We start from the raw sequence: 26,429 nt of genomic DNA, 5'->3' as shown, positions 1-26,429 counted from the left end.
TCAAGTCCCGTATTGTACATAGGTTCCTCAAGGGTCTTACTCATCTCTTTCTTCCTTTCCGCCATTCATTATGCCTCAGTGGGACCTTAATTTGGTTTTAACTCTTTTGATTTACGCTCATTTTGAGCCTTTAAGCAATTGTCCCCTCAGGCTTCTCACTTTAAACCCAGCCTTCCTTGTGGCAATTAAATCTGCCTGAGAGGAAGTGAGGTGCAAGCCTAATCCTCTAAGCTGCTTTACTTCTTCATCTAGCTTGACAAAGTGGTGCTTCGCACAAGGGTCTCCTTTCCACCAAAAATCACCCCTTTTCATGAAGGCCAATCTACCACCCTCCCTAATATGGTCTTCCCTGCACACGTTCACCGAACCTTACTGCCCATCCCTACGGACCTGCTTATCCAGATAAGCAGGTCCACAGGGATGGGCACTTTGCTTGTTCAGTCCTGCAGGTCTTTCTCGTATAAAATTAGTTTGCAGGCCCTCCTCCAGGGATGGTATTGCTTGGGTATCTATTCTAAGGCAAGGAATCGGAGGCTAGAAGTATCTATCAACAAGTTATTTACCTTCTAGCTGCAGATTCCTTACCGATCCTCTCATCCTCCCTATTCTGTGAACGGATTTCTAGGTACGGTCTGACCCCTTTCAGGCCCCTAGTTTTGACACAACAGTGGTCCGTGTTCTTCATGGGTCTACGCTTCTGGCATGGAAAATCTTGAAAAGTAACTGACCTTAGCACACCTGGATGGCACCAATATAGGTACTGCAACGCCACTTGTGGCAAGGATGACAACAACGTAGGTCATGGAGCCTATCAGTGCCATTTATCAGCACGCAGGGGCACAGCTCACGAAACATCTTCCGGATCTAGTCTGACGCCTGGGGAAATTCCACAGTGAGGACTCTGCGACTAGAAATAGTCTACCAGATATGGGGTGACTGAAGGTAACTTGTTCCTTTTGAACAGTGTGGGGCTGAGCGATGATCCTTGTGGGACTCCAAGATGAGGTTCTTGGGTTCTGAGGTGAACACAGAGAGCCTGACTCATTGAGAAAGAAGGAGGTGCAGTTTATTGCTGGTGCAGGCAAACTGAAGCAGGTGTGTGACAAAAAGATCTTTACCGAAGGCAACTCAGGACATTAAATCGTAAAGCACTTCAGCAAAATAGATAGATTACAATGAAGGTGATAATCAGGAGAGGTACAGTGGTATGCAGCCTTTATCAAAGCTGATTGGAATCTAATGAAAAATCGCAGGTACTTGTGCCAGCTGAAATCCGACAGGAACTGGAGGTACTTTTAGTAAACAGAGGAAACACTTATCGGATGCAGCCTTTTTGGGTCAACTAACATGTACACCATTACTGAGAAACTGCATTTACCAATGATTTCTAAACTGGCCAAAGGCCTGACATAGGAGAAAAGCAAAGCTCTATATAATTCAGAGGAAAGCGTTCCTTAGCTTATGAGCAGCCACGTCACACATGAACACATGACAACAAAGTTTCCATCTCTGGGATTCATGGAGAGTTGGAAATATTGTGTTGTGATATATAGTTGATATTAAAGACAGCACACATTTTACATACGTTACATGAAGATCCCCTTAGCTCTAGTCTTGCTGGCACATCAAATATTTAACAGTTGACTTTGTCATCTGTTTATGTGGTACCTACCTATGGGGAAGCAGCAGTGATAGGAAGCTCAAACTTGTGTTGAATACAATTGCACAGACTAATCTAGCAGGCTGTCTTGACTTCTGCAGTATTTTATCATGTTTAAACAGTTGCAAGACGGAGTCAGTAAAAAGAGATAATGAACTAGGTAGTTTTCATGGCAGTAAGAGCAAATCAATTTTACATCCTTTACCATATAATTTCATTGATAATTAACTCTCCTGTGTACATCTTTTTCAGTTCTTGACATCAGCCTACTCTCCTCGCATGATGTGGTACGCATGCTACTTTCTTTACAACCTTTCCTTCAAGATGCAATTCAGAAGAAGAGGACAGGACGGACATGGGATAATATTCAACACGTCCAAGGGCCGCTCACTTGGCAGCAGTTCCACAAGATGGCAGGACGTGGGACTTATGGTATGTCCGCCTCATACATCGTGATAAGATTTGGTTTATGCAGGGGTTACTATAATCTGTCTGTTTTAGATTGTGGTGATTTACTAAGAGATTGCTTCTCAAAAATATTTTAGTTGAGATACTTTTGCCTCTTGAAGTGGTGGATTAAATGAAAAAAGATCACCACTCTTGTTAGTATTTAAATGTGTTTTAGGTTCAGTTAGTGTTACATTTAGAAAAGCTGTGTTCACTGAGTATTTAGTTGTAACAATTTAGCTGTTGTAAACAGATCAATCGAAAAGGTTGTGCTCATATTTGTTGCAGAAAACAGGACCTAGAAATTTGTTAGATTATGTTTACAGAAACCATGTGAAGGTTCATATTTTGTTCACTCCTCCTTTCTTTCTGTGTACAGTATGTGTCTCCATCTTGATCGGATGTGGACTCTGCTTTAACTTATGTATATGGAATGCTTGAACTGCTGCTGGCCATTATTTCTGTTGTATGGGTGAGGGAAGCTTGCATTCATGCTACTTGTTCTGTAATTTTTTGAATTCGGAGACTGTACTGCTCTTGCCTCTAAGTGTACCCTTTCTGTGATTGTGAATTTGAGAACACCGAATTACTATACATGCAGAAATTCTAATGCTTTTGTCAGTGCTTATTGTCGCTATTCCTAGGCAAGGTTATTGTTGCTATGATTAAGCACAGTTAAGATTTCAGTTCTGTATTATATCATTCCAAATCTATTCCTCCAACAATTTCAAGAGCTGTTCTGGAAAAGACATAGTTCCTTAACGTTTAGCAATATTTCCCCTGCATGATTATCAATCAAGAAGACATTCCACCACCACCACCTACCTTTCCCTAAGACTTCATATGTCAGGAAAAAGATGGATATATTTTTCTATACTTGGTACAAAGGAAACTTAAGTTGCTTGTTGAGTGAGAGGGGCCTGATTTGTTTGTCCGGTGAAGGGGGTTTTAATGATTCAAAGGTGATGATGAGTCTAGCACTTTGTGTGTCCTCCCTGTTTTAAAAAAGTGTTCTTGGGTATGATCTGTCCCAGGAATGTGGAATATTTGGCTGCATGCGACCTAATGGAGAATATCAACGAATGAGTCGTTAAAATTGATGTATAAATTGTTCAACAGTCTTTCTTGCTTATTCTTCATTTTTTTTTGTACGTGTTTTAACTACGTAATTGAAGACATCCAGAATGCTCCGTTTCCATGAATTTTGCCACAAGTCTGTAATGGTTTATTTTTATTTTTCCCACTCTGTAAAGGGTCAGATGAATCTCCGGAACCTCTTCCTATACCAACTTTGCTCGTGGGCTACGACAAGGATTTTCTTACCATTTCTCCATTTTCACTGCCTTTCTGGGAGAGGTTGCTACTGGAGCCTTATGGAGGACACCGCGACTTAGTCTATGTTGTGGTGTGTCCAGAGAATGAGCTTTTACTGGATGGAGCCAAAACCTTTTTTAGAGATTTGAGTGCTGTCTATGAGGTGAGTGTGAAGCTCTGTTGTAAAATGTGAACTTTGTAAACCTCAAGTCTGAAAGCCATTTTTGCTTTGCTTATTTGTTTCTATTGTACTTATTTGCTTGTCCTTTCCCGAATTGAGGTCATTTTGTTCTGTTTTTGATAGTCCAACAGTTGGAAAACACCACCATTTCTGTTTGAAGACGGATACAGCTAGGTTGAGTCTGTGTGGCCATGTTTAACTGGACAGTGGCATTGGTACAGTTAGTTGGAGTGCTGCTGTGATCCTTCAAGAATCTGAAGCTCCCTTGCTCTCTCAATGGGAGAACGGTGAACTATAATTCTATATCATTCTTGACATTGTTTTCGGAAAAATGTACCCTTGTGAGTATTGATTTACAGTGAAGAAAAACATGAGAATTTAGTGAGCTCTTCATGTTAAAGCTAATTTGTCTTTTCCCTACTATCATATATGAGCTACCCAATACATGACAATACACAGCTCTACTTGAAGGTTTACTGTGCCTCAGGCATACTGCCCTGCCTGCCTGCATATCATCTGTACCTTGATGTCTGGTGTCCATCTGAAGCTCGCCTCAACCAAGAAAGAATTACTGGTATTTGCCAAGAGCAAGAAACAAGATAAAGTACCAACCTGCTCAATGATATGAACCTTGACAGCTTTGAACCCCAACTTTCACTGAATGGTAGGGTCACTTGGATTTACCCTGGACACAAACTTTTTTCTCAAGGAACACATTGCCAAAAATCAAATACTTAATGATACTTGCTCTATCTTCTAAAGAATTCAAACAGTTTCTTCTAGAAAGTAACTCAAGAAACGATGCTCAAGAACTTATACTCCCATCAGAATGGTGGTTATGCTGTACTCCATGACCTCCTAGACTCCATAGTGGCACACCTTTAGGGCATTCTATGCTCTGAAGCATGTCTTATCCAAAGCCTTAAGAAATATGATCACATAACCCCTGTCCTGATGAAACTTCATTGGCTCCGCTTACCGGCCAGCACCATTCTCAAAACCAGCTGCATCATTTACAATATCATCACAACTAGCACACCCGCTTATCGTGCAGAGAAGAACGCCTGCAGCCAAGACCCCATCAGACAAACCTAAGAAGTGTAAAAAAGCAACAACCACAAAAGACGGCAGACTTTTCCTATCTCTGCACTCAGGATCCGGAGCACCATACCTCTGTCCATCATGGCCGAAAGAATACATTTCCCAAATTCTTTTATTTGTCAATAATAATTTATTGCAAGATAATAAACGTAGGGCCACCTGTACAATCACATTTTCTCATAAGCAGAGAATGGGTAAAACCCTTTGATACATCATGTCCTTTATTACTTAAGATCTAATCAAGGATTTCAAATGAATAATGTGGTGCACAAGTCCACAATGAGAACATATAAAAATATGTAAAGCAAAATCCATGACAATACTGTATGCATGTATTCATATTCATAAAGCAGATATTTAGCTGGTGGTGAGTGGAGACCAGAGAAGGTACAGGATTGTGTACATCCATTGCATTTCACATATTTAGTTATAAGCACAGTGAGAGCACATATTTTTCTCAGAATATAATTTTTATTTAAGTGCCAAAACCAGTATTGCGACCCCAGTTTTTGTGTTACAAAGTTGGCACCTTATCTGCTACACTACATCTCCTCCACATGCGCCTATTTTCTCCCCTTCAATGCCTTAGTATGCCACTGGAAAAAATGATTCTTTATATGGCTCTTATAGGAAAACGTTCTTGGGACGATGGCAGATGGTCTAAAACTTGATCATGAGAAGATTAGTGAAGAAGTTGCTGTGCTTACATAACCATCTTTGCTAGCAGGGGATTTTGTTCACTAGTACCATCTACTCTGAACAGAAAGTAAAACAATGGCATTTTCGCTCGCAGTCTAAAGGCTGATAGGATGAGCTGTGTCCTACATGATGAGCTGGTTCCTTCATGACACAGTAGCGGGATTTTCTATTGCATGCCTCCTGGAGCACAAACAGCTTTGACCTTCAGAGGTCAATCGGAGGATTGCCAGAGTATGAGAATTTGGAGCAGAACTTCCACAGCTGAGCCTGTTGTCGTTTTATTAACAAGATCAGCCGGGGCCACACTATGCAGAAATTTATGAACTAGACAAACTAAATTGAATTGCATCCTGTGGGTAACCAGTGTGGGATTTCTTTGCATTAACAGCGTGCTTACTGTTGCTTAGTACCTCTAAAGAGGAAGAGAGTAGAACTCAAATAGGACAAAGTTACACTAACCTAATCATAAGACATATACTCTTAAAATATCTGCCTCTCCTAAATACTGTACTTGATGAATAACAACTTACTCATTGGACATCACCAGTGTAGACCCCTATTCGTATAAACCAGAAACTGGATAACCGAAGAATTCAGCTCCTCCTTCATTCATTTTACAGGTTGATAATGGCAAGTAACCACAAAAAGGATAGGTGTTCATTCATAGTGAGTTACTTCATTAACACCATTTCCTTAGCTGCCGTACAGTGAGGCATGTGTTTCTTTTCTTCTAGGAATAGATATTATTTGGCTCCTTATAAATATATTAGACCCACTCCTTTCACACTGTGTTGCTGCCAGATGCTGAAAGGGTAATTGAACTCCAACTAATATGATGGTAATATGTGATGCGATCCTGGTGAATGATGGTAAGTTCTGGCTGTTGTTTCCTGGGGTTCTAGAAAATAACCGGGATCACACATAAGTATACCAGACAGCAAGTGTGTTGATAATTTCACTACAGTATATGGTACTCCAGACAACAGAGTGGGATGATCTCCAAGTTATGACCTTCAAATCCTTCAAATGTATCTTGCTGTGGCCATTTGGGGAGCTACACAATAACAAAAGGACTAATGATGGGTCAAACAAACCGGTGATCCTTTGGCTCGTGAGTGGGAGCAATCCCTAAAACTCAAGTTTCAGTCTGAGGAATAATTTTGAAAAAAATTTGATTTTTAAGGTGAGTCCTCAGATACTTACCCAGGTGTCATGCCTCATCATCTGGATTCCTCGCTCACCAAGGATGGTTCTGATGATGAGCAGGCTTCCATGTTATCAGGCAAGCACTTAACAGGCTCTCCAAAATGTGATTAGAGAGAGAGGGTAAAGGATCCATGTTTATGGTAACCTTTCATTAGTCTGGTTTTGCTTTTTGTTATTGTGTAGTTGTTGGAGGGTACCAACTCCGATACTCTGACCCCTCTAGTCCTTTCCCTTGATAACTTGAATGTTTTTGGTTTGACATCTGAGAAGATATGCAGCACATAGAAAAATACATACTACAGTGAGTCCAGAAAAGAAGTCCATTGAAGTTTTAAATTTCTATCCCAGAATGGTGAGTCTGAGTAAATGTAATAGTTTGCTGTGCAAAATTGAGAAGGACTGGCAGTAATAGTGGCAAATTTTGCAGAAGCAGAGCTGCCAGTCCGTTGATATCCCCACTGTCACTTGCCAGTGTTGTTTTTAGGGAAGTCGTGTTTGTAATGGTAAATAAATGTATGTAAATGTATGTATTGGCATTTATATAGCGCACTACTTACCCGTAGGGTCCCAAGGCGCTTCGACCGCTGCGAAACCCTTCCTGGCTTCCCTGAGAGATGGTCCCTTAATGGGTATCTCCAGGGTGAGACCAGGCATCCCCGGCGGTCTGGTGGGGCCGTTAGTGAAGATGAGGCAAGCTAATGCCCAGAGTTGCCGAGTGTAATCGCTGATCAGAGTGGACACCGAGGCGAGAGAATTATCGAGTCCGCTGACCCTGGTCCAGAAACCTGCCGCGCCGGGAATCGAACCCTGGTCCCGGGCCGTCCTCTGTTCTCGGGTCTGCCGCCCCTAACCAGTGAGCCACACTACTTGTGAGATTACATAAAAAACTCAAAGAGCATTGCGGGTCATTTAAAGCCTATGCGCTCATAACCTCCCACATGAAATTAACTTCAGGTTGTGCTGAGAAGGGGTAATGGAAGGCAGAGAGATGAGCAAGACGAAGACTGAGGGCACGAACCCAATGTGAAAACGAAAGGCAGACAAAGGGGTAAAGCTGGAAAGGGAGAAAAGACCCAGAGGAGAGGGATGTAGATGCAAAGGAGATGGATTTAGTAAGGGAAATTGAGAGACTGATACAATGAGCGTGAGAGAAGTCCAGAAAATTAGGGGCATTTGAGGACAGTGGAGGTAGACAAAGATCTAGAGAGGTATCAGGAATAGCACAGCCTTCAGGTGGGAATGCCCGCCTCTTGTAAAAGTTTAAATCTCAATAAAGTCTATTAAACCATTTAGGTCTTTGAAATGCAGGCCCGATTATCCATCCACCTCCCATTCCTCTGAATCTGACACTTTGTGTTGAATTATGACTTTGGGGCATGTATCCGTTAGAAAATGTGTGTTTTTTGTATTTGAAGAAATTAGTTTTCTTACCTATACAGTGTGGTAGTGTATTTTGTCCAGCCAAACTAGATATGAAAATCCGAAAAACAGTATCTTCTCTTTCCATGACTAAGGCCTCCCAGAAATTAAGCATACACTTCTAAATCTCTGTTTCTTGACTGAAAGGTCTGGCTCAGACGGGTGTTACTGCAGGGACTCACCGATGTAGCTGAAGTTATTGTTTTATATTGTTTTATAATCTATTCTAGTTTTACATAATGTGCGTAATTCTTCCATCTCGCGTTAGTAAGTGTTTATAGTTGTATTTATTTTTTTCTTTGAGCATTGACCTGGGTGTCGGTGTATGACTATAACTGTAAACCCACAATGCCCTTGTATATGAACTTCATTTTAGATTGTTTCCTTACTTTGTATTTAGTAGTCTACTGGCTGAGCTTCCGAAATGCTATGAAATGTTGTCAACAAATTTGATAGTGACTTGAGGCTGCAGACTAAATTACTGGTCCAAAGGAATATGCTTAGACATACTTGGAAACTGTGTATAAGGTGTGTGTTGTCTCAGAATAATAATAATACCGATATATGTAAAGCGCAAACAATTACCCCAAAGGGTGTAAAGGTGCTGGGGACAGTCTGGAAGATTAAGCAAGCTATTGCCCAGAGTCGCATGGTGGTGGGCTAACCTGCCGCTGGCGCTGAGGATCGAACCGTGAGCCCCCATGTTATGGAGTCAGCCACCCTGGCCGCTGCGGCGCACCTCAATTCCATTTTAGATTATGAAGATCTTTAAATTCTATCCCAACTCCAACTGCTGACAAGCATCCAAAATGTATTCAATTATAATTGTATTTATATAGCACTTACTACGCCTCCCATAAGTCAAGAGAAATGTCTTTCAAGTCAAAAATACTAATTCATAGATATCAATCAATCAAACACGGCATTTATAAAGCGCGCTACTCACCCGGGAGGGTCTCAAGGCGCTTACAGTTTAATCTAGGCACCCTGGGAATAACTTATTAATGTTATATTGATGTTAGAATGGCATATAAACCGGCCCATTCCATGGATGCAATCGGTTTTTCGAAGGAAGAAAACATTTGAGGAGGTTTAAACAGGAACATTGTGGGGATTTTGACTGGCAATTTGTTTAATCACAAATCCTCGAGGGAAATATTCTAACGCCCCCAAAGAGCAGTATTAAACTTTAGGACCCTAAGTCTGCAATGCCACCAATAATAGTAATATATTTATAAGACATATTCTCCCTGATCTAAAGGAAAGGTGCATGGTAAGAAGACACCCAACCCATTAGACACTGCTTCTGAGAGTGGTCAAGCTCGAAAAGACAGGAATAAATCAATGAACTCGTCATTAGAGCGCAATGTTAGCTTAAAACGTTGAAACGCTGCTTTGGAGTATGTATGATCAACTTTGAAAACCTAAAAGCATACCTTGCAGCTTTACTTCCGTGCTCAATCAAGCCCAGTAAACAAAGGGAAAGTATAGAGATTCAACTCTGGAGCACACTTGAATTTGTAAGGCAAAGAAAAAACATTGTACTCTACTTAAGAAAAAGTTTGTTTTGAATGAAGAAAGATAAAATGTCCACGCTGGTAGGAAGTTCACCAGAAACAGAAAAGGGTAACTGAGGCTAGGGGAATTTAAAATGCTCTCTACTCGGAGATAGCTAAACCTGAGAGAATGAAGCTGAGCATTACGCAGACAGCAGCTTTTATAAATTTCCAAACCCTTTGGGATTAAGTGGACAAGAGAAGATGCAACATGGCAAGATATAAACGTAAATTAACCTCGAGAAGACATTGAACTTTGCCCAGGTAGGCCTTCTCCAGATGGCATGAGATATATCACAATGTCATCAGTAGGGCAGCCTTCACCTTTGGGTGAAAATCATACAGAGCAAGAGGATGCCAGTTTTCTGTTAGAAACCTTAACATAGAAGTCATTGCTAATCACCTACGATCCTAAAGCAGCGAAGGGAAAAATTCCTTAAACCACACCAAAGGCAGTAGCCCCAAGAATAGAAAAGAAATATAAAGTTGCCGGTTAAGATGCAAAAAACAGTAAATCCCATGTAGGGACTGGTTCTCTAAATGCAGCTTAGAAAAGAGTGCTAAGTGCAGCCACTCATGGGCAAATGTCTGACAAGGACAGTAAAGATCAGAGGTGGTAGGTGGGTACATGGAGACATTAAATTGAAGACAGATAAAACATTATGCCAGAAGAGTTTCAAAAAAGAGAGAGAGCAATTGTCGATGAGGCAAAAGACATTGCTAATGCCAGTTTAAAATTTGTGTTGGGGCGGCCGACACAGTGAGTAGACGGCTAACATCAGGCAGTGTCGTCTGCAGACCCACATGACAATGTATTTATGGTTTCAGACCTGAAGTGCAGGCTAATATTACGCTTGAACTTCACAGGTGAAAATCTATTTGAAACTCAGGTTGATGATCCCTGGAGCACATGAAGAAGGCCAGTGTCGTAGCCAAAGCTATGGGGGCCTTGCATACCTCAGGTCCTTGAAAAGGGGAGGTCTTTGGATAGAAGACTGCAGACAAGACAGCCCATTTCAAAACCAGAACAACCCACGTCTTTTCAGGTGGGATCACTGCAACTATCCACTGATCGACTGCAGATATTTCGAGGTACAGGCTTAACGCCTAATAACTGACTTTGCATTTCTGCTCCCACAACATCAAAAACCAGTTGAGAATCATTGTACAACCATTTTACCTAAATTGGATACAAAAAACATCAGCTAAATGTGTATTAAATCTAAAAAAAAATATGGATGTCGTAAATCAGAAATTATATTTAAACAACGGGAGAGCAAGGGTAAAGTAGTCACTCTTCTACCCCTATACAACAACAAAAGAGCAACACAACGGTGCAAAGAAGTGATCTATTAGACAATGCAACCTATGCAAGGACTAGTAAGAGTATATAAACCCCCATAGCCCAGGGAATGTGTGATGGGTGAAAATATATATAAGGCTTAAAAAAGAACCCTCACTCACCAGCACAGGTGGTGACTTGCTTCATCATTGGGTTCCTTTTAAGGGCCAGTGAATCAGTGCCCCGAAAGTAGAAGTGTAAATGAAGTTAAAAGAAAGCCAGCTGTTCCCTATACCTGTTTTAATAAAGGGACAGCCAACCTTCAAGTGAAGTGGACAACCAGTAGTTAAGTAAATTTAAAGCCATGTGTCCTATGCTACTATAGTGGTCAACATGTTTCAGCTGTTAGATTCTCATTACGCTCCGCATTCGTCAGGACCAAAAAATATATCCCCCGATGGTCTGCGCGCACTAAGTACAAAAAGAGTTACAGAAGTGCCACACAGAAAAATATGGCAGGGAGAACGACGTTTCACCCTCCAGCACCTCAAACCACCATAATCAGAGGTGAGGTGCACACATGGACAAAATACACTAAAGGATAAGAAACCGACGCAGTAAAGCACATACATCACTTTCAGCAAAACGGCATCCTCACTCTGAATGCTTTTCAAGGTCACATCCTAAACAAGGTAGTGCATATTTTTTTGGGACAACCCAAACACAATATCTTATGTAAACAACGGGGGAAGAATATAATTTTGCCCCGTTGAAATTAGCATGTGAAACTCTGAATGAGCACCACGTATCAGATGTGATGTTGATTATATTCAGATAGGTAGCCTTATCAGTCAGATGGACATCACGTTTGAATGAAAGTTAAATGATGATGTTCTGTGTCACATACTTAGTACGGGAGGAAAACAATACTGAATTGTTCATCATACAAAAGTGCAAAATAACAGATCTTTGCATCCATGTGTTACCATCCACTATCAGTGAGGAATGTGCTGCAATAAGTTGGTATAAGAAATTTGCAAATGCCTTACCTCTGTTGCCATTAATCCAGACTCTGAAAACCAAATTCAGAACTTTAAATGTGATGATATTGATTGCAGAGTGATGGCAAAGGCAGATTTGATGTTCACACCTCATGGAGCTAACTCACCAAAATATTAAATAAGTACTCCGATTTGTAGAGTGCAGCTTATCACTGGGAGGGTATCCAGGCACTGCCCATAGGCACAGAATCGCAGGATGTTAGGCCGACAGACTCGAACCTGGATCCCCAGCTCCAAAGTCGGCAGCTCTGGCTGTTACACCACATCCTTCACCAATATTGCCTTAACACTGTACAAAGACTTTATAACATTACAGAAGTTGTAGAGTTTTTACCAAAGACCTCGCTCTACAACTGAGATCCTGGCTCCTGAAATCAGAATTTGGCCTTTTGAAATGACTAGCTAAATGCATGACTGTTATTGAAACCATGCACTAGAACAAGTTATGAGGCAACATGGCATAGATGTATAACCGATGTGTCAAAAATAACCATTTGCATGAAATTGTAGCTCAACATATTTGTTAGGTGGTCTTACTTATGCATCAATAAGAGTAAACATATGCACCATGCCAGCCTATATTGAAGGTACTGCTAAAAAACAGTTTTTGCAGTACCAGTCATAAAGAGATTCCTAGGAACTCAAATTGTATATTCCCATGAGATACCATCACCTCAGTGAAATTTAACTCTAGTATCAGCAGTTCTTTTCAAAGCCACCAGTTAAACCCGGGGACAAAGCATCCTTAAAACATTTTGTGTTGAAAAGAGAAGTTTTAATAGCGATTACTTTCTTACATGCAGGCTTTTACAGAGGACAATCCATACCTAATTGTTCACAAGGCCAAAGCTGTCATGATCACACAGTTTGCTTTTTTACCAAAGATGGTGTCACATTTTCACTTCAGTAAATAAAACTATTGTTCTTTCAGAATCCTAACGCAGCAGAAACATCTGTACATACATTAGATTTGAGAAGTACAATGTATTCAATCCAAGAATCGCAACATATCAAGGAGTAACACAGATGCAGGGCACCGGTCACTAAGGGTACTATTTTTAGATAGATTGTGCAAACAATTCAAATATGCTATGAGCTGGGGGCGGGGAGCAGGGGAGCGGCGTTCCTTTGAAGTCGAGGAGGGAACGAGCATATGGGGTGTGAGCGGTAACGAAAGTAAGGGGGGGAGCAGGAAGTGAGGCAGAGCGTGAGCTGGCGAAGCTTCGCACTTGAATGCCTCACATGCACTGGGCATAATCCACACTTCAAAACCCTCTTGGTAGGAATTGCTGGTGACCCTCTATATGTCTCGCCAGCAATGCGCAAGCGCATTGGCAGGCCTAGACCTAAAAAGGGGGCTTCCTAAACCTTCAAGGCATTTGCTTTGCTGCAGTTTTGTCAGAAACGCATACTTTTTAAAAAGCATTATAGTGTAAGCATTCAGTCAAAAAGGAAACTATTGTAGGACAGACCATTTCAAGACCTATTTGCAACAACTTACTTGCTAGGCCCTTCTCCACAGGGGCAAAATATCATTACATAATTTATGCACAGCCTGTGAATTTACAAGAGATTTCACTCTGTAAAAGATACCAGTTAGTTATTTGTAAATATGTTTTTGTAACTTGCGATTCCTCTAGATGCACATGCAACCCTCCCGTCACTCAATTGATGGAGGAAGTTAAAAAAAAAAGGAAATCTAGAATGGAGTTCGCATATGAGGGTATTGCGGGTTTATGGCTGAAGTCATATAGAGTTATACATCCAGCCAGTTTGTCTCCCAACAGAGAAAAAAACAATATACTACAGCAACTTCTAGACCTAATTTCTCGAGGGTTTCATACTAAATATCGATCCCCAAAATATTGTGGGTTAAAAGTATTGTGGATAGAATATTGAGGGACAGAATATTGAAAGATAAATGCATATAGGAAGTATAGATTTACGATTCCTAACTCCACATTTGTGTGCTTTGAAGATATATGCCCCATCTTGTTACATATATGAGGAGTTAGATCTAGAAAAACTAGACGGCAGCAGATACGATTTTATTACTCCTATAGGGGGGACTGTATGCTCCTTCCATGTGTATCTAGGAGAGTCTCAAGCTTCAAAACCTTGCATTTAACTAAGCCCTTTTCCCTTCTGCACCATGTTGGAACTCAAGAATATATCTCCGAGCAGGTGAATTGTCCAGCATATCCAATGCAGAGCTGCACCCTCCAAAGCCTCGCAAAATTAAGGTTCCTGGGTCCAGGCTCTTCCTATGCCATGATACCCAGCCTTGGCAGGCTGGTTTTTTTTTTTGTTTTTTTTTTTACTTGTGCGTTTTGGATTTTAAAACTTTGGGTGTTTTCTCCACCTACTTTTATGACCTTTTTCTTTCAGAATTCACTTCATTTATTTTAACCTCTAACAAGGCCATAAAGTTATCACGTTTGACTTTTTTTTGTCAGTAAGCCTTCACTATTCATGAAGTGACCATTCTCTGACAGAAGAATAAAGGCTGCCCACATGAGTGGTATGGCCTTCACCGTATCCCTCTAACAAAGGATGCCAGTTTTGTTCAAAGCTGTTGACAGGATTTAAACGAAAAGAAAGAAAGCGCATTCAAAAACAAGAAGGAAACAACATTATAAAACAAAAACACAAAATAAGAAAAGAAACGACAAGTCAGAAGATGCTGCATCCCCTGCAATTGCATCTTCCATTTCAAAGTATCCCACGAAAGAAAATCCAAAAAGTAGGGTGCTAGCGGCATTCCTGTTCGTTAATGGCTTCATTGTCGAAGAAGGGTATGCTGTTGTCTTGCTTCCCTTTAAAGACAGTTTGTCTATGCACATTGAAATCGATAAACCAACACTGTTTGGTGTTAGATAAGGCATTGACATCAAGCATTCTGGACGAGCATCAACTCCACACCCGCCATCAATTAATTCGACATTGCAACACCTCTCAGCATCTCACCCTTTGTTTTTGGAACTTCCTTCGACGTTGCATAGATTGATGTCAAGCCATTTACCATTACATAGGCCAAAAAAAAGGTTAATATCCCAATCATCAGTCCCCCTCCACACAGTGAAGGCTTCCTAATTGCCATAACTCCTAAGCATCCCTTACAGATGCCTTTTCAGTCTCTTCTGCTTCCTGTTCCTCCATTGCAAAAGACAGTACTAGTGTCCAGAACGAGATATGTCTTCTGTAACAAACAGGTCTTCTCCCCCAGGCATTGACTGGCTCTAGTACTAGGGTGACCAACCGTCCGTAAATTTCACGGACAGTCCGTAATTTTGGCCGTCTGTCCGTTGTCCGTGAAGGATTCTTTAACGGACGCCATTTGTCCGTAATTTTAACCGGGCACGTCTGCACATCCCTAAAGCCGGCACAGTTTCCACTCACCTCCCTTCTTGAATTGACATGACGCATTCAGGGCTGTTTGCATCTGAATAGATGCCCCTGCTCTTGAAGCTGCAGCCCCCACCCCTCACACCTCCAACCCTTGATGAGCTGTTAAGAGGTGCTTGAAGATGGCTGAGAGGGAGGGGCTGCAGCTTCAGGAGCAGGGGCATCTATTGAGATGCAAACAGCCCTGAATGCTTCTTGTATCTGCAATTTGTGTGAGACATTCCCTTTCTGCCCAGGGACCCGAACATCCTACAACTGGCAGCACGTGGTTCTCATCACAGCACAGAGCTTAATAACTGTCACTAAATTGTAAACAAACCTCGATTCTTCAAACATGCAGTCTTTAATATAATAAAATAAAGAAATGGCACATTCGCACCCACACTGATTAACAAAGTAAGGAGGACAATCACTTAAATCAGTTCTCTCGGAGTATCTCCATCTGAAAGAGACACGTTAGTGATAGATTCCTTACCTTAGAATATCCCCAGGCGTCAGACTGGATCCGGAAATTTTTGCGTAGCAATACCCCTGCGCGCTGGTAGGCGTCGTCTGCGGCTCCGCGTCCGTCGTCGGCGTCGTGAGCGCCGGGATGACGTCATCGGAGTATATAGACGGCGCCCATGCGCGCTGACGTCAGTTCTTCTTTTTTCCGCGCCAGCTAGCGCAGATCCGGAAGAAGCTCTACCCCCAGTCACTTTTTGACTGAAAACTTTTTTGATCTTTTTGATCCTCTATTTAGTCGCTTCTCGACTATCGGTGCCAGGGATGCCCGGGTTCAAGCCTTGCTCGAAGTGCGGCCGACTCATGTCGGTCACGGACCCCCATCGCCGGTGCCTGAAGTGCTTAGGCCTCGACCACGACGATCGAACCTGTGACGACTGCCGGGCCCTGACGTCGAAGGCTAGGCGGGAGCGGTCCCGCAAGCGTCTCGAGCTGAGGCAGTCGGCCCCGCGCCGCTCCAGGTCCCGGTCCCGGTCCCACGGGAGGTCGAGGGACAGGTCGCGAGGTCGGAGTCATCGACGCTCCGGGAGTGGTCACCGATCGTCCGGTTCCAAGTCCTCAGGTAAGAGGCATGAGAGGTCGGAGCGACACCATCGATCCTCCGACCCGCCCCGTCGCTCGCACGATGCGACCGGGGACTCGGGCGACACCGCCCACGCGGCTCCGCGGGAGTCGCAAGCGTCGCCGCCTGCCCCACACCTCCGGGTCCCTGGGCACGGCGCGTCGCAGGAGGAGGTCGAGAGGTACCTCATGGCCATGAGGGCCCTCCCTCCTCAGTCGGTTCCCGTGGCGCCTTCGGGCCGATCGGCTCCGTCTGGAGGTCCTTCCGGGTCGGGCGCTTCGGCCCCGACGACGTCGGGTGCTTCGGCCCCGGCGCCGCTGGCGACTTCGGTCCCGGCGCCGCGCGACCTCGCTGGATCCGGCTCCGGAACCGGGACCTCGCCGGTCGACCTTACGACCTCACCGGCGCCGTCCCTTCAGGTGTCGTCCCCGGCAGCCGATGTGGTTGCCGACCCCAATGCTTCCTACGGTCCTACTCAGGTGTCGGAGGGGCGCCGCTGGGCGCCGATTCCGTCGGCCTTCGGAGAATTCTATCTCCACGAGGAGGCCCTGGCTGTTAATCCTGGTCTCCAGGAGCCAGGTGACGAGGAGCAATGGGAGGGGTCCGAGGACCCTCTGGCACGTGATTGCCAGTCGCATCAGGACTGGACATATGAGCTTGGGGAGGCCAGTGGTATTGACACCTCGCCAGACACTGGATTTACGTCGCCCCCGACTGTGGCTTCGGAGGCGGGTTCTGCTTACAGCGTAGTGTTGACGAAGGCAGCTAAGGCCTTAAACCTTCAGCTCCCCGTCGCGGCCGTGAGGACTAATCTCCTCACTGAGGTCCTCAAACAGCAGTCCGGTTCCACGGAGCCCCTTCTGCCGTTCAATGAGGCCTTGTGTGACGTTCTGCTGGGCACTTGGTCCAAGCCCGCCACAGGCCCCCCTGTGGACAGGAACGTGGCCAGACACTACCGCCCGGCACCGGGCGACCCTTGCTTTTTGTCCACCCATCCCACCCCCGAGAGCCTGGTCATCCAGGCCTCTACCTCCCAATCCGCATTCCCGTCGGCCCCGCCCGACAGGGAATCCAAGAGATATGAGCAGTTCGGGAAGAAGGTCTTCTCGTCTGTAAGCCTGGGGCTACGGTCAGTGAACACCAACTGTCTCTTGGGCCGCTACACCCACACTCTGTGGGACACGGTTGCGGAGGTGCTGCCACAATGCCCTGAGGAGGTCAGGGCTAAACTCAGCCAAACCCTTGCGGACGGCCGAGATGCGGCACGCTTTTCTATCCGGTGTGGGCTGGATACCACGGACTCACTGGGCAGGGCGATGGCAACGACGGTGGCGGTTCGACGCCACGCCTGGTTGAGGTCCGCCAACTTCTCGGCCGATGTCCAGGCCACCCTCCTGGACATGCCGTTTGATGGCCGTCGCCTCTTCGGCGACAAGGCAGACCATGCGCTGGAACGTTTCAAGGACTCCAGGGCCACGGCCAAGTCCTTGGGCCTTACGGCCCCACGCCAGCAATCGGGTGCCTTTCGCTCCTTTCGTGGCCACGGAAGGGGCGCCCCACCACGGACCGCCAGCCACACGCCGCAAAATGTCCAGCAGCGCGGTGGCGGACGTGGGAACCGCCGTGGCGGTGGTCGGGGTCAGCGGCGAGGACAGTCCACACCTCCCTCAGCAGCCCCCGCCTCAAAACCTTCCTAGTCCGAGTTTTCAGGCCCATGTGACGCCTGTGGGAGGCAGGGTTCGCCATCACCTCTCCCACTGGCATACAGTCACTTCGGACAGGTGGGTGCTGCAAATTGTCCGAAGGGGTTTCTCCCTCCCCTTCGAGTCTTCCCCTCCATCCATGCCACCTCAATACCACCGTGTGTCGGGGGATCACTTGCAACTTCTGCAGGAGGAAGTTTCGGCCCTCTTGGCCAAGAGGGCCATCGAGCGCGTTCCTGGGCCAGAAGTAGGACGTGGTTGTTATTCCCACTACTTTCTGGTGCCCAAGAAGGGCAAAGGGGGCCTACGCCCTATCTTGGATCTGCGGAACGTCAACGGCTTCCTCCGGACGGAGAAGTTCAAGATGCTCACTTTGGCTCAGGTCCTGGCTGCCCTGGACCCAGGAGACTGGATGGTAGCGTTGGACTTGCAGGACGCCTATTTCCACATCCCCGTCCTGCCGGCCCACCGGCGTTACCTGCGGTTCACGGTAGGCCTAGAGCACTTTCAGTTTACCGTGCTCCCCTTCGGCCTTACCAGCGCCCCACGGGTGTTCACGAAGGTGATGGCGGTGGTCGCAGCCCATCTGCGCAGGCAGGGGGTATCAGTCTTCCCCTACCTCGACGACTGGTTGTTGAAGGCGGGCTCGCCCCAGACAGTCGTCAGCCACCTCCAGACTACGGCCGACCTCCTGCACTTGCTGGGGTTCTCCATCAATGTGCCGAAGTCGCACCTGTGTCCCTCTCAGAAGCTCCTTTTCATCGGAGCGGTTCTCGACTCGGCGCAGTTTCGGGTTTACCCACCCGAGCAGCGGGTTCGGGATATTCAGGCTCTGATCCCTGTCTTCAGACCGTTATCCCGAGTCTCGGTCAGGTTGACGCTGCGGCTTCTGGGACTGATGGCCTCCTGCATCCTTCTGGTGCGTCACGCCAGGTGGCGGATGCGGGCTCTGCAGTGGGACCTGAAGTTTCAGTGGGCCCAGCATCAGGGCAACCTGTCCGATCATGTCTTGATCTCGGAGGGCACTGCGAAGCAACTGCAGTGGTGGCTCACGGACCGCGAATGGGTCAGTGGCAGACCCCTCTCCCTACCCCAGCCGGAGCACGTAGTTGTGACGGACGCGTCCCTCCAGGGCTGGGGAGGCCACATGGGAGAGGCGGAGATCAGAGGCCTCTGGTCTCCGGCGGAGTCCCGGCTCCACATCAACCTTCTGGAGCTGCGGGCGATTCGTCTTGCACTGAAGGCATTCCTCCCCTCTGTCAGGGGAAGCGTGGTGCAAGTGTTCACCGACAACACCACCGCCATGTGGTACTGCAACAAACAGGGCGGTGTGGGGTCGTGGACCCTTTGCCAGGAGGCTCTGCGCCTCTGGCAGTGGCTGGAACATCAGGGCGTGACCCTGGTGGTTCAACACCTGGCAGGCTCTCTGAATGCCAGGGCGGACGAACTCAGCCGCCGGTGCATGATGGATCACGAATGGCGTCTGAACTCGGACGTGGCGCAAGGTCTCTTTCGACAGTGGGGAGAGCCTTGGTTAGATCTATTCGCCACAGAAGAGAACGCGCAATGTCGGCAGTTCTGCGCGTTGGAGTTTCCAAGGCGGCACTCGCTCGGAGACGCTTTTCGTCACGAGTGGAGCTGCGGTCTGTTGTACGCCTTTCCGCCTATACCACTTCTGCCCAGAGTGCTGAACAAGATCAGGCGCGACCGGGCCCAGGTCGTCCTTGTGGCTCCGGACTGGGCACGAAGATACTGGTATCCCGAGCTACTCAGCATGTCAGTCGATCCCCCGATTCGTCTGCCTCTTCGGGAGGACCTTCTGTCGCAGCAGCAGGGGACGGTCCTGCACCCGAACCTGTCCAGTCTCCACCTACAAGCTTGGAGATTGAGCGGCGGCAGTTGAGGCCATTTGACTTGCCTCCCGAAGTCTGTGACATCATTCTGGCAGCCAGGCGTCCCTCCACTAAGTCGGTATACGCCTGCCGGTGGAACAGATTTGTGGCATGGTGCGCAGCAAAGGCTGTGGATCCCCTCTCTGCACCCCTTTCGGAAGTGCTGCTCTTTCTTCTTTCCCTTGCCCAGCAGGGCTCTGCTCTGGGCACTCTTAAAGGGTACCTTTCTGCTCTTTCAGCCTTCTTGAGGCTACCAGATCAGCCCTCTTTATTCAAGTCCCCTATTGTAAGTAGATTTCTGAAGGGCATCACGCACATGTTTCCTCCTGTTCCCTTCGTGATGCCCCAGTGGGACTTGAATCTGGTTCTCACCTATCTGATGTGTGCTCCCTTTGAGCCACTTCATAACTGCCCTCTTCGTCTCCTTACTCTAAAGACGGCATTCCTGGTTGCCATCACCTCTGCCAGGAGGGTGAGTGAGCTCCAGGCTCTTTCTTCTTCTCCACCTTTCCTGTCTGTTCATCCTGATAAGGTGGTGTTACGTACACGGCCTTCCTTTCTGCCCAAGGTTGTCACGGCCTTCCACATCGGGCAGTCCATCACTTTGCCAACCTTCTTCCCGCCTCCGCATCCCTCGAAAGAGGAGGAGAGGCTCCACCGTCTGGATCCAAAACGTGCGCTCTCCTACTACCTAGATCGCACACGCCAATTCCGGGTGGATGACCAACTCTTCGTTGGTTACGTGGGCGCGAAGAAGGGAAAGGCTGTGCACAAGAGGACCATCTCAAGATGGATCATCTTGTGTATTCAAGCGTGCTACTCCATGGCGAGGAAGGAGCCCCCGGCTGGATTGCGGGCTCACTCCACTCGGGCCACGGCAACGACAACTTCCCTGGGCCGCGGTGTCCCCCTGCAGGACATCTGTCAGGCAGCCACGTGGGCCTCGCTGCACACGTTCGCAAGACACTACTGCCTGGACAGTCAAGTCCGGAGGGATGGCTTCTTTGGCCGTTCCGTCCTCCAGGACTTTCTGGTGTGATATTGGTTCGCAGACCCACCACCGGGGTTGGTATTGCTGGGGTATCTATTCTAAGGTAAGGAATCTATCACTAACGTGTCTCTTTCAGATGCACAAGTTACTACTTGTGTAACGATATATCTGTAAGAGACATTAGTTAGTGATAGATTCCTTACCGCCCTCCCATCCTCCCCGTTCTGCGAACCGATATTTAGGGTTAAGGTCATCCCCTTTCAGGGCCCTAGTTTCATGGCACCAGTGTTAGTTCTATCATGGCTCTGCGTATCTGGCGCGGAAAAGCTGTGTTATCAGAACTGACGTCAGCGCGCATGGGCGCCGTCTATATACTCCGATGACGTCATCCCGGCGCTCACGACGCCGACGACGGACGCGGAGCCGCAGACGACGCCTACCAGCGCGCAGGGGTATTGCTACGCAAAAATTTCCGGATCCAGTCTGACGCCTGGGGATATTCTAAGGTAAGGAATCTATCACTAACTAATGTCTCTTACAGATATATCGTTACACAAGTAGTAACTTGTGCTTTAAGTACTGTACATCACAGTGGGGGCTGGTAAAAGTAGCATTTTGGAAAGAGAGACTGACTTCTCATTGTCTTGTCCAGGAGTGGGTGAGGAGCCCTACCCTACCCTGGAAGACACCAAGATGATACTAGGATACTGCATGCCCACCCCTGTGCCCACCCTGGTGGATCCTGGTCCCCCTCCTTCCCACCTCCCTCCCCCCAGTGATGGCTCCTGTCCCTCCCCCTCCCCCACCCCCCACCTGTGGTGGATCCTGTCTCTGCCCTGGGTGGCGTCTGTCCCAGTCCAGGAATGGCTTCTGCAGCTCAAAAAGGCTCAGCTCAAAATGAATATGAAAAGGTGGGCGAGTGAGTAAGTGAAGGCATGGGTGGATGGCTGGATGAATTAGTGAAAGGGTGCATGGATAAATGAAAGATTGAATAGATGGATAATAAAAGAGGATGGATGGATTGAGTGAGTGGTGGAAGGATGGAAGGGAGAAAAGGTAAATAGCGGGAAGTATGGGTGGAAGGGTAGCTGGATGGGTAAAAGGGTGGATGATGAGTGAAAGGATGGATGAGTGAAAAGGTGGATGAGTGAGTGGGTGGGTGGGTGGATGGATGAGTGATATGATGGATGGATTGATGAATTGATAAGTGCAAGGGTGAATGGATGGACAGATGAGTGAAAGGGTGGATATAAGGATGGATGAGTGAGTGAAAGGGAGGGTAGATGGACTAAAGGATGAATAGATGAGTGACGGAGTAAAAGGATAAATGGATGAAAGGATGGATGAGTGATAGGGTCAATGGATGGATTCATGAGTGGATGAGTAGATGGGTGGGTGGGTGGGTGGATGGATGGGTGGATGGATGGATGGAAGGAAGGATTGCTAAGTGAAAGGGACGATGGAGAGAGAAAGGGAGGATGGTGGATGACTGAAAGGGTGGATGGGTGGATGGATGAGTGACTGGGTGGATGGATGAGTGACTGGGTGGATGGATGAGTAAGAGAAAGGATGGCTGGATGGGTGAAAGGGTAAATGGCTGGATGGATGAGTGAATGGATGGATGGGTAGAAGAATGGATGGATGGATGAGTGTACAGATGGCTAGGGTGAAAGGGTGGATGGATGGATAAAGGATGGATGAAGGGATGGATGAGTGAAAGGATAGATGGAAGGATACATGATGGATAGGTTTGCAAATGGTTGAATATGTTTGGATATGGCTGGGCTTACTTATATACCATTGAGCGACCTCTGATGTGTCTGTAAAACCTATCCAATTGCCCTGAAGTTTTGTCCTGAATTTTGACCTCCTGTCCTGAATTTGTGTCCTGAATTTTGACCCTTTGTCCTGAATTTTTACACTCACCGTCCTGAATTTGCACCAATGCCAGTTGGTCGCCCTATCTAGTACTCCCACAGAAGTCTAGTACTTCCACCAAATGGCTCCTATACGGTAGGGTCCATATACGGCCCAACCCAGTTGAATGCCGTCCATCTTTCATTGAGACAGGTGGTTCCCCTCTGATAATTGTGTATGCCAGCGTTTGCCTTCTGTTCTGTCTTCTTCATATATCGTGATTCTTTTCTTTTCTTAGCTTAACTTTTTAGGCCAGTTGTGTTCAGGATTAGCATTGTTAAGATTATTCTTGGTCTCTGTGTCCAGAGCGTTCAGAGAGGTTTATAATATAATGTGAATACACAATTAAGTTTCATGGAGCAGAAATTAACATTTTGTTTTTGTTTTCTCAGATGTGTCGACTTGGACAGCACAAACCGCTTTGCAAGGTGCTGCGTGATGGTATCCTGCGAGTAGGGAAGACTGTGGCACAAAAGATCAGTGAGGAGCCAGTCAGCGAGTGGTTCAGCCAGTCTTGGAGCTCTGAAGAAACTGACAACTATTCCCGTCTCAAGCTCTATGCACAAGTGTGTCGCCATCACCTTGGTATGTTAGCGTACTAGATCAGGTCATGCAGTCCAAAGCCTGATAACCTCGAAAAAATTTTTTGTGCAAACCTGTTTCTACATGTCTTGCATTTTGAGGCAAATGTGTTCGACTTTCTCAAAGGAAAACAGAATCTATCTTGCATAGCTTTTTTTTATTTCTTGATATTTTTGCTGTCACTATCTCTCATACACTTTTAACTTTATCATAATGTATATATTGCATAGACTTTATTATCATGTGTTTCTTTCTCACCCAAATCGCCAAATTTTATGTACCCCAAGTGACTTATTTATATTCCCATCCATGTGTAAATTATCTGCTGGGAGCACAACTGATTTCAGACAAATGTTCCCTATTAAGTTGCTTCGGGATGACCTGGGGCAAAAATGCTCAACATCCTTCTAGAAGGGCTGATCAATGACAAATTTCCAGGAAAGCCACTATGTAAATTAATTCCATTTAAGGGTCATTATGTGCAAATGTATGATTTAGTGTTGGCGAGCCGTAAACTTAAAGCATGACTCCGTATCTGAACAGGAGAGTATTAAATGTAGTCACCCTAGAATCAAAATGTTTAGCGAGCAAAATACAAAGTAGCTAGTTAAAGGTTGCTCCAGGAATATGACTGGGTAAGAGATTTTCAGAGCTAGCTACTAAATAATCTTTTGCACACCCTTCCAATTTATTCATTTGAAAATGCAACAAGTTCAACGCTTGATGACCTTTTAATTCATTCTTCTAACTGGTAGTGGTCTGATGCAAATGGCTTTTTATTGGCTGTAGAAATTGCCTCTTTTGAGAGAATACTGTTTTATGTTAATCTTTTTGACAAATCCCCAACATGGGATTTACATTGCTAGTTGGAATAACAATATTTCTCTGCTCTCTTAAATGAAAGGCTCAGATTCTTTCCATGGATATAATCTCAGAAGGGGTAAATCGACCTCCTTCAACTGTTTCTTAAATCTGTTTTTAGTTTGTCCATGATGGAAATTCTAGTAAAACGTGTCATATAATTTAAGGCAGAATTCTCGCCTGTTCTATCCCTTTTAATCCCCAACCAACATACCCCTGCAAGCCTCGCAGTATTCTTAAAGTGACGTTTTATACCCTCCCAAAAAATACCGAGTTCTAGGCCTGCCCATTACACCAAGTTGCCAGCAAATTTGAGCTGTTTGTCTCTTTCACATGCGCTTGATGATCATGTTATTATACCTGGCAAGAAAACTAAAAACTCAAACTGGATCTGTTTTTGTTGTTGTTGTTGTTTTTTTAAAAAAAATAATTAAAGCGAGACCCCAGTTAATTACTGTCTTTTGGAAAAAAGATGCCAAAAAAGTATGTTTAGCCACATGTAGCCAGTGGAAAGATGCAACATGTATAGTAATCCAGGCACTTCTGTTGAAGCCTTTTTTTTCAGTTGGTCTTTATTATAATTTTTGTAAGTCGCTCAAGATTCCACCCAAAAGAAAGGAGGGGAACATATGAAATTCGTCAATATGCTTGGTAGTACTTCTCCCCCCCCCCCCCCCCCCCCCCCCCCGCCCCCAAAAATCAAGCCTGTGACAAATAATGGCAAAGAATTCCAACGCTCGGTTAAAGATTCAGTGACCGCAAATGACAGGTCGTTACCTCCATCCAAGTCCCTCCCCCAGTATCTTACCCATCTGCAGAGTCAAAAATATTACGACGTCTTGTGGAGCATGTGACCCCTACAAGGTCTATAGATGCGCACCACCAAAGCGGATGGCTGTGAAAAGCCAAGTCGATCAAACAAGCCCACATTTTTGGCCTTATTTTTCAGAGTCTACCTTCTAGGTCAGCTAATCGTCTGGCTTGTGGTTTACAGACTTGAGAAATGGTTCCCAATCGAGCCTCGCCCTGGATGGTCCGCTGGCCGATTGAGAATTCTTATCCAGCTCAACTTTGGCATATTTATGTAGGTCCATACTCTCTCATCTCAAGTCTGGCGCAGATGGAAGTCTCCATTTCATGTCTATTTAGCGTTTGGAGCAGGCCATAGCCAAGTCAATCAATTAATCATCGAATTTGTAAAGCATACAGCTACTCAGTGGCCCAGCGTTTCCAGGTTTGCTGATTATCAGAGCATATGCACAAATACTTACATGCACTTTCAATAGCCAGGTCTAAAGAAGGGTTTGAAGGGCTATTCATTCTTCATATCCTGCAGTTGCAAAGGGAGTGAATTCCAGGTAGCGAAGAAAGAAAAGAGGAACCACCTCTTTTTTTTCCTTTTGGTTCTGGGGACCACCACCAACAGAGCATCTGAAGAGCGTATGGATCGAGCCGGGATATATATGGTCTCATCACGTTACTCAAATAGCATGGCCTTTTTTGTTGAAAGGCTCTGCGAGTCAGCGTGAAACTTTTAACCAGGACTCTCTCCTTGATAGAAAACCAATGCAGTTCTTTCAGATGCTACTGGATATGACTCTTTTTGGCCCTTTCAAAGCAAGCCGAGCTGCGGCCTTCTGAACAAACCGCTATCATCTCAATTGGTATGCAAGGAGGCCCCAGGGCAAGGCATTTACATAATGCAATCAGGACATAATCACTGCGTGTGCAATAATTACCTGATACTGCACAGATAGCCGATACAGAAATTTCTTTAAAGATTTTTGAAGGCCATAGCAGACGCCAACAACGCTACTGATCTGAGGCCTGAACTAAGTGTGAGAAATTTGTGGTAGGTTTGCTAGAGTTGGATCTCATCATAAGCCCCAGCAGACAGATTTTTTTGGGGCGCACACGCCCTTTTTCCCTTACCACTCCAGTAGTCTATTGTTGACCTCGAGCACCATAATCCCACAAGACCAAACTGTTGATAAATGTGGCGCCCTTTTGGTTGCATTGAGGGGCGTAACAGCTGTCTCGGGATCTATATCTCGCAGGTTTTATATATGTTCTTTTTAGATATGTT

The 26,429-nt window shown here is 45.8% G+C and overlaps 1 protein-coding gene across 1 annotated transcript in view; it reads left to right on the top strand.

Moving 5' to 3' along the window:
- Positions 1–26,429, top strand: part of MED13L (mediator complex subunit 13L) — a 1,083,173-nt gene that overhangs the window by 934,052 nt on the left and 122,692 nt on the right. Inside the window, exons 18-20 of the mRNA XM_086943260.1 lie at positions 1,913–2,092; positions 3,361–3,584; positions 23,293–23,485. Coding sequence (XP_086799386.1) covers positions 1,913–2,092; positions 3,361–3,584; positions 23,293–23,485 — 597 coding nt within the window. The remainder of the gene's footprint in view (positions 1–1,912; positions 2,093–3,360; positions 3,585–23,292; positions 23,486–26,429) is intronic.

This window comes from Lissotriton vulgaris, chromosome 11, assembly GCF_964263255.1.
Source record: "Lissotriton vulgaris chromosome 11, aLisVul1.2, whole genome shotgun sequence".
Taxonomy (NCBI): Eukaryota; Metazoa; Chordata; class Amphibia; order Caudata; family Salamandridae; genus Lissotriton; species Lissotriton vulgaris.
The sequence above is the reverse complement of the archived record's forward strand: the minus strand, read 5'-3'. Positions and strand labels throughout refer to the sequence as shown.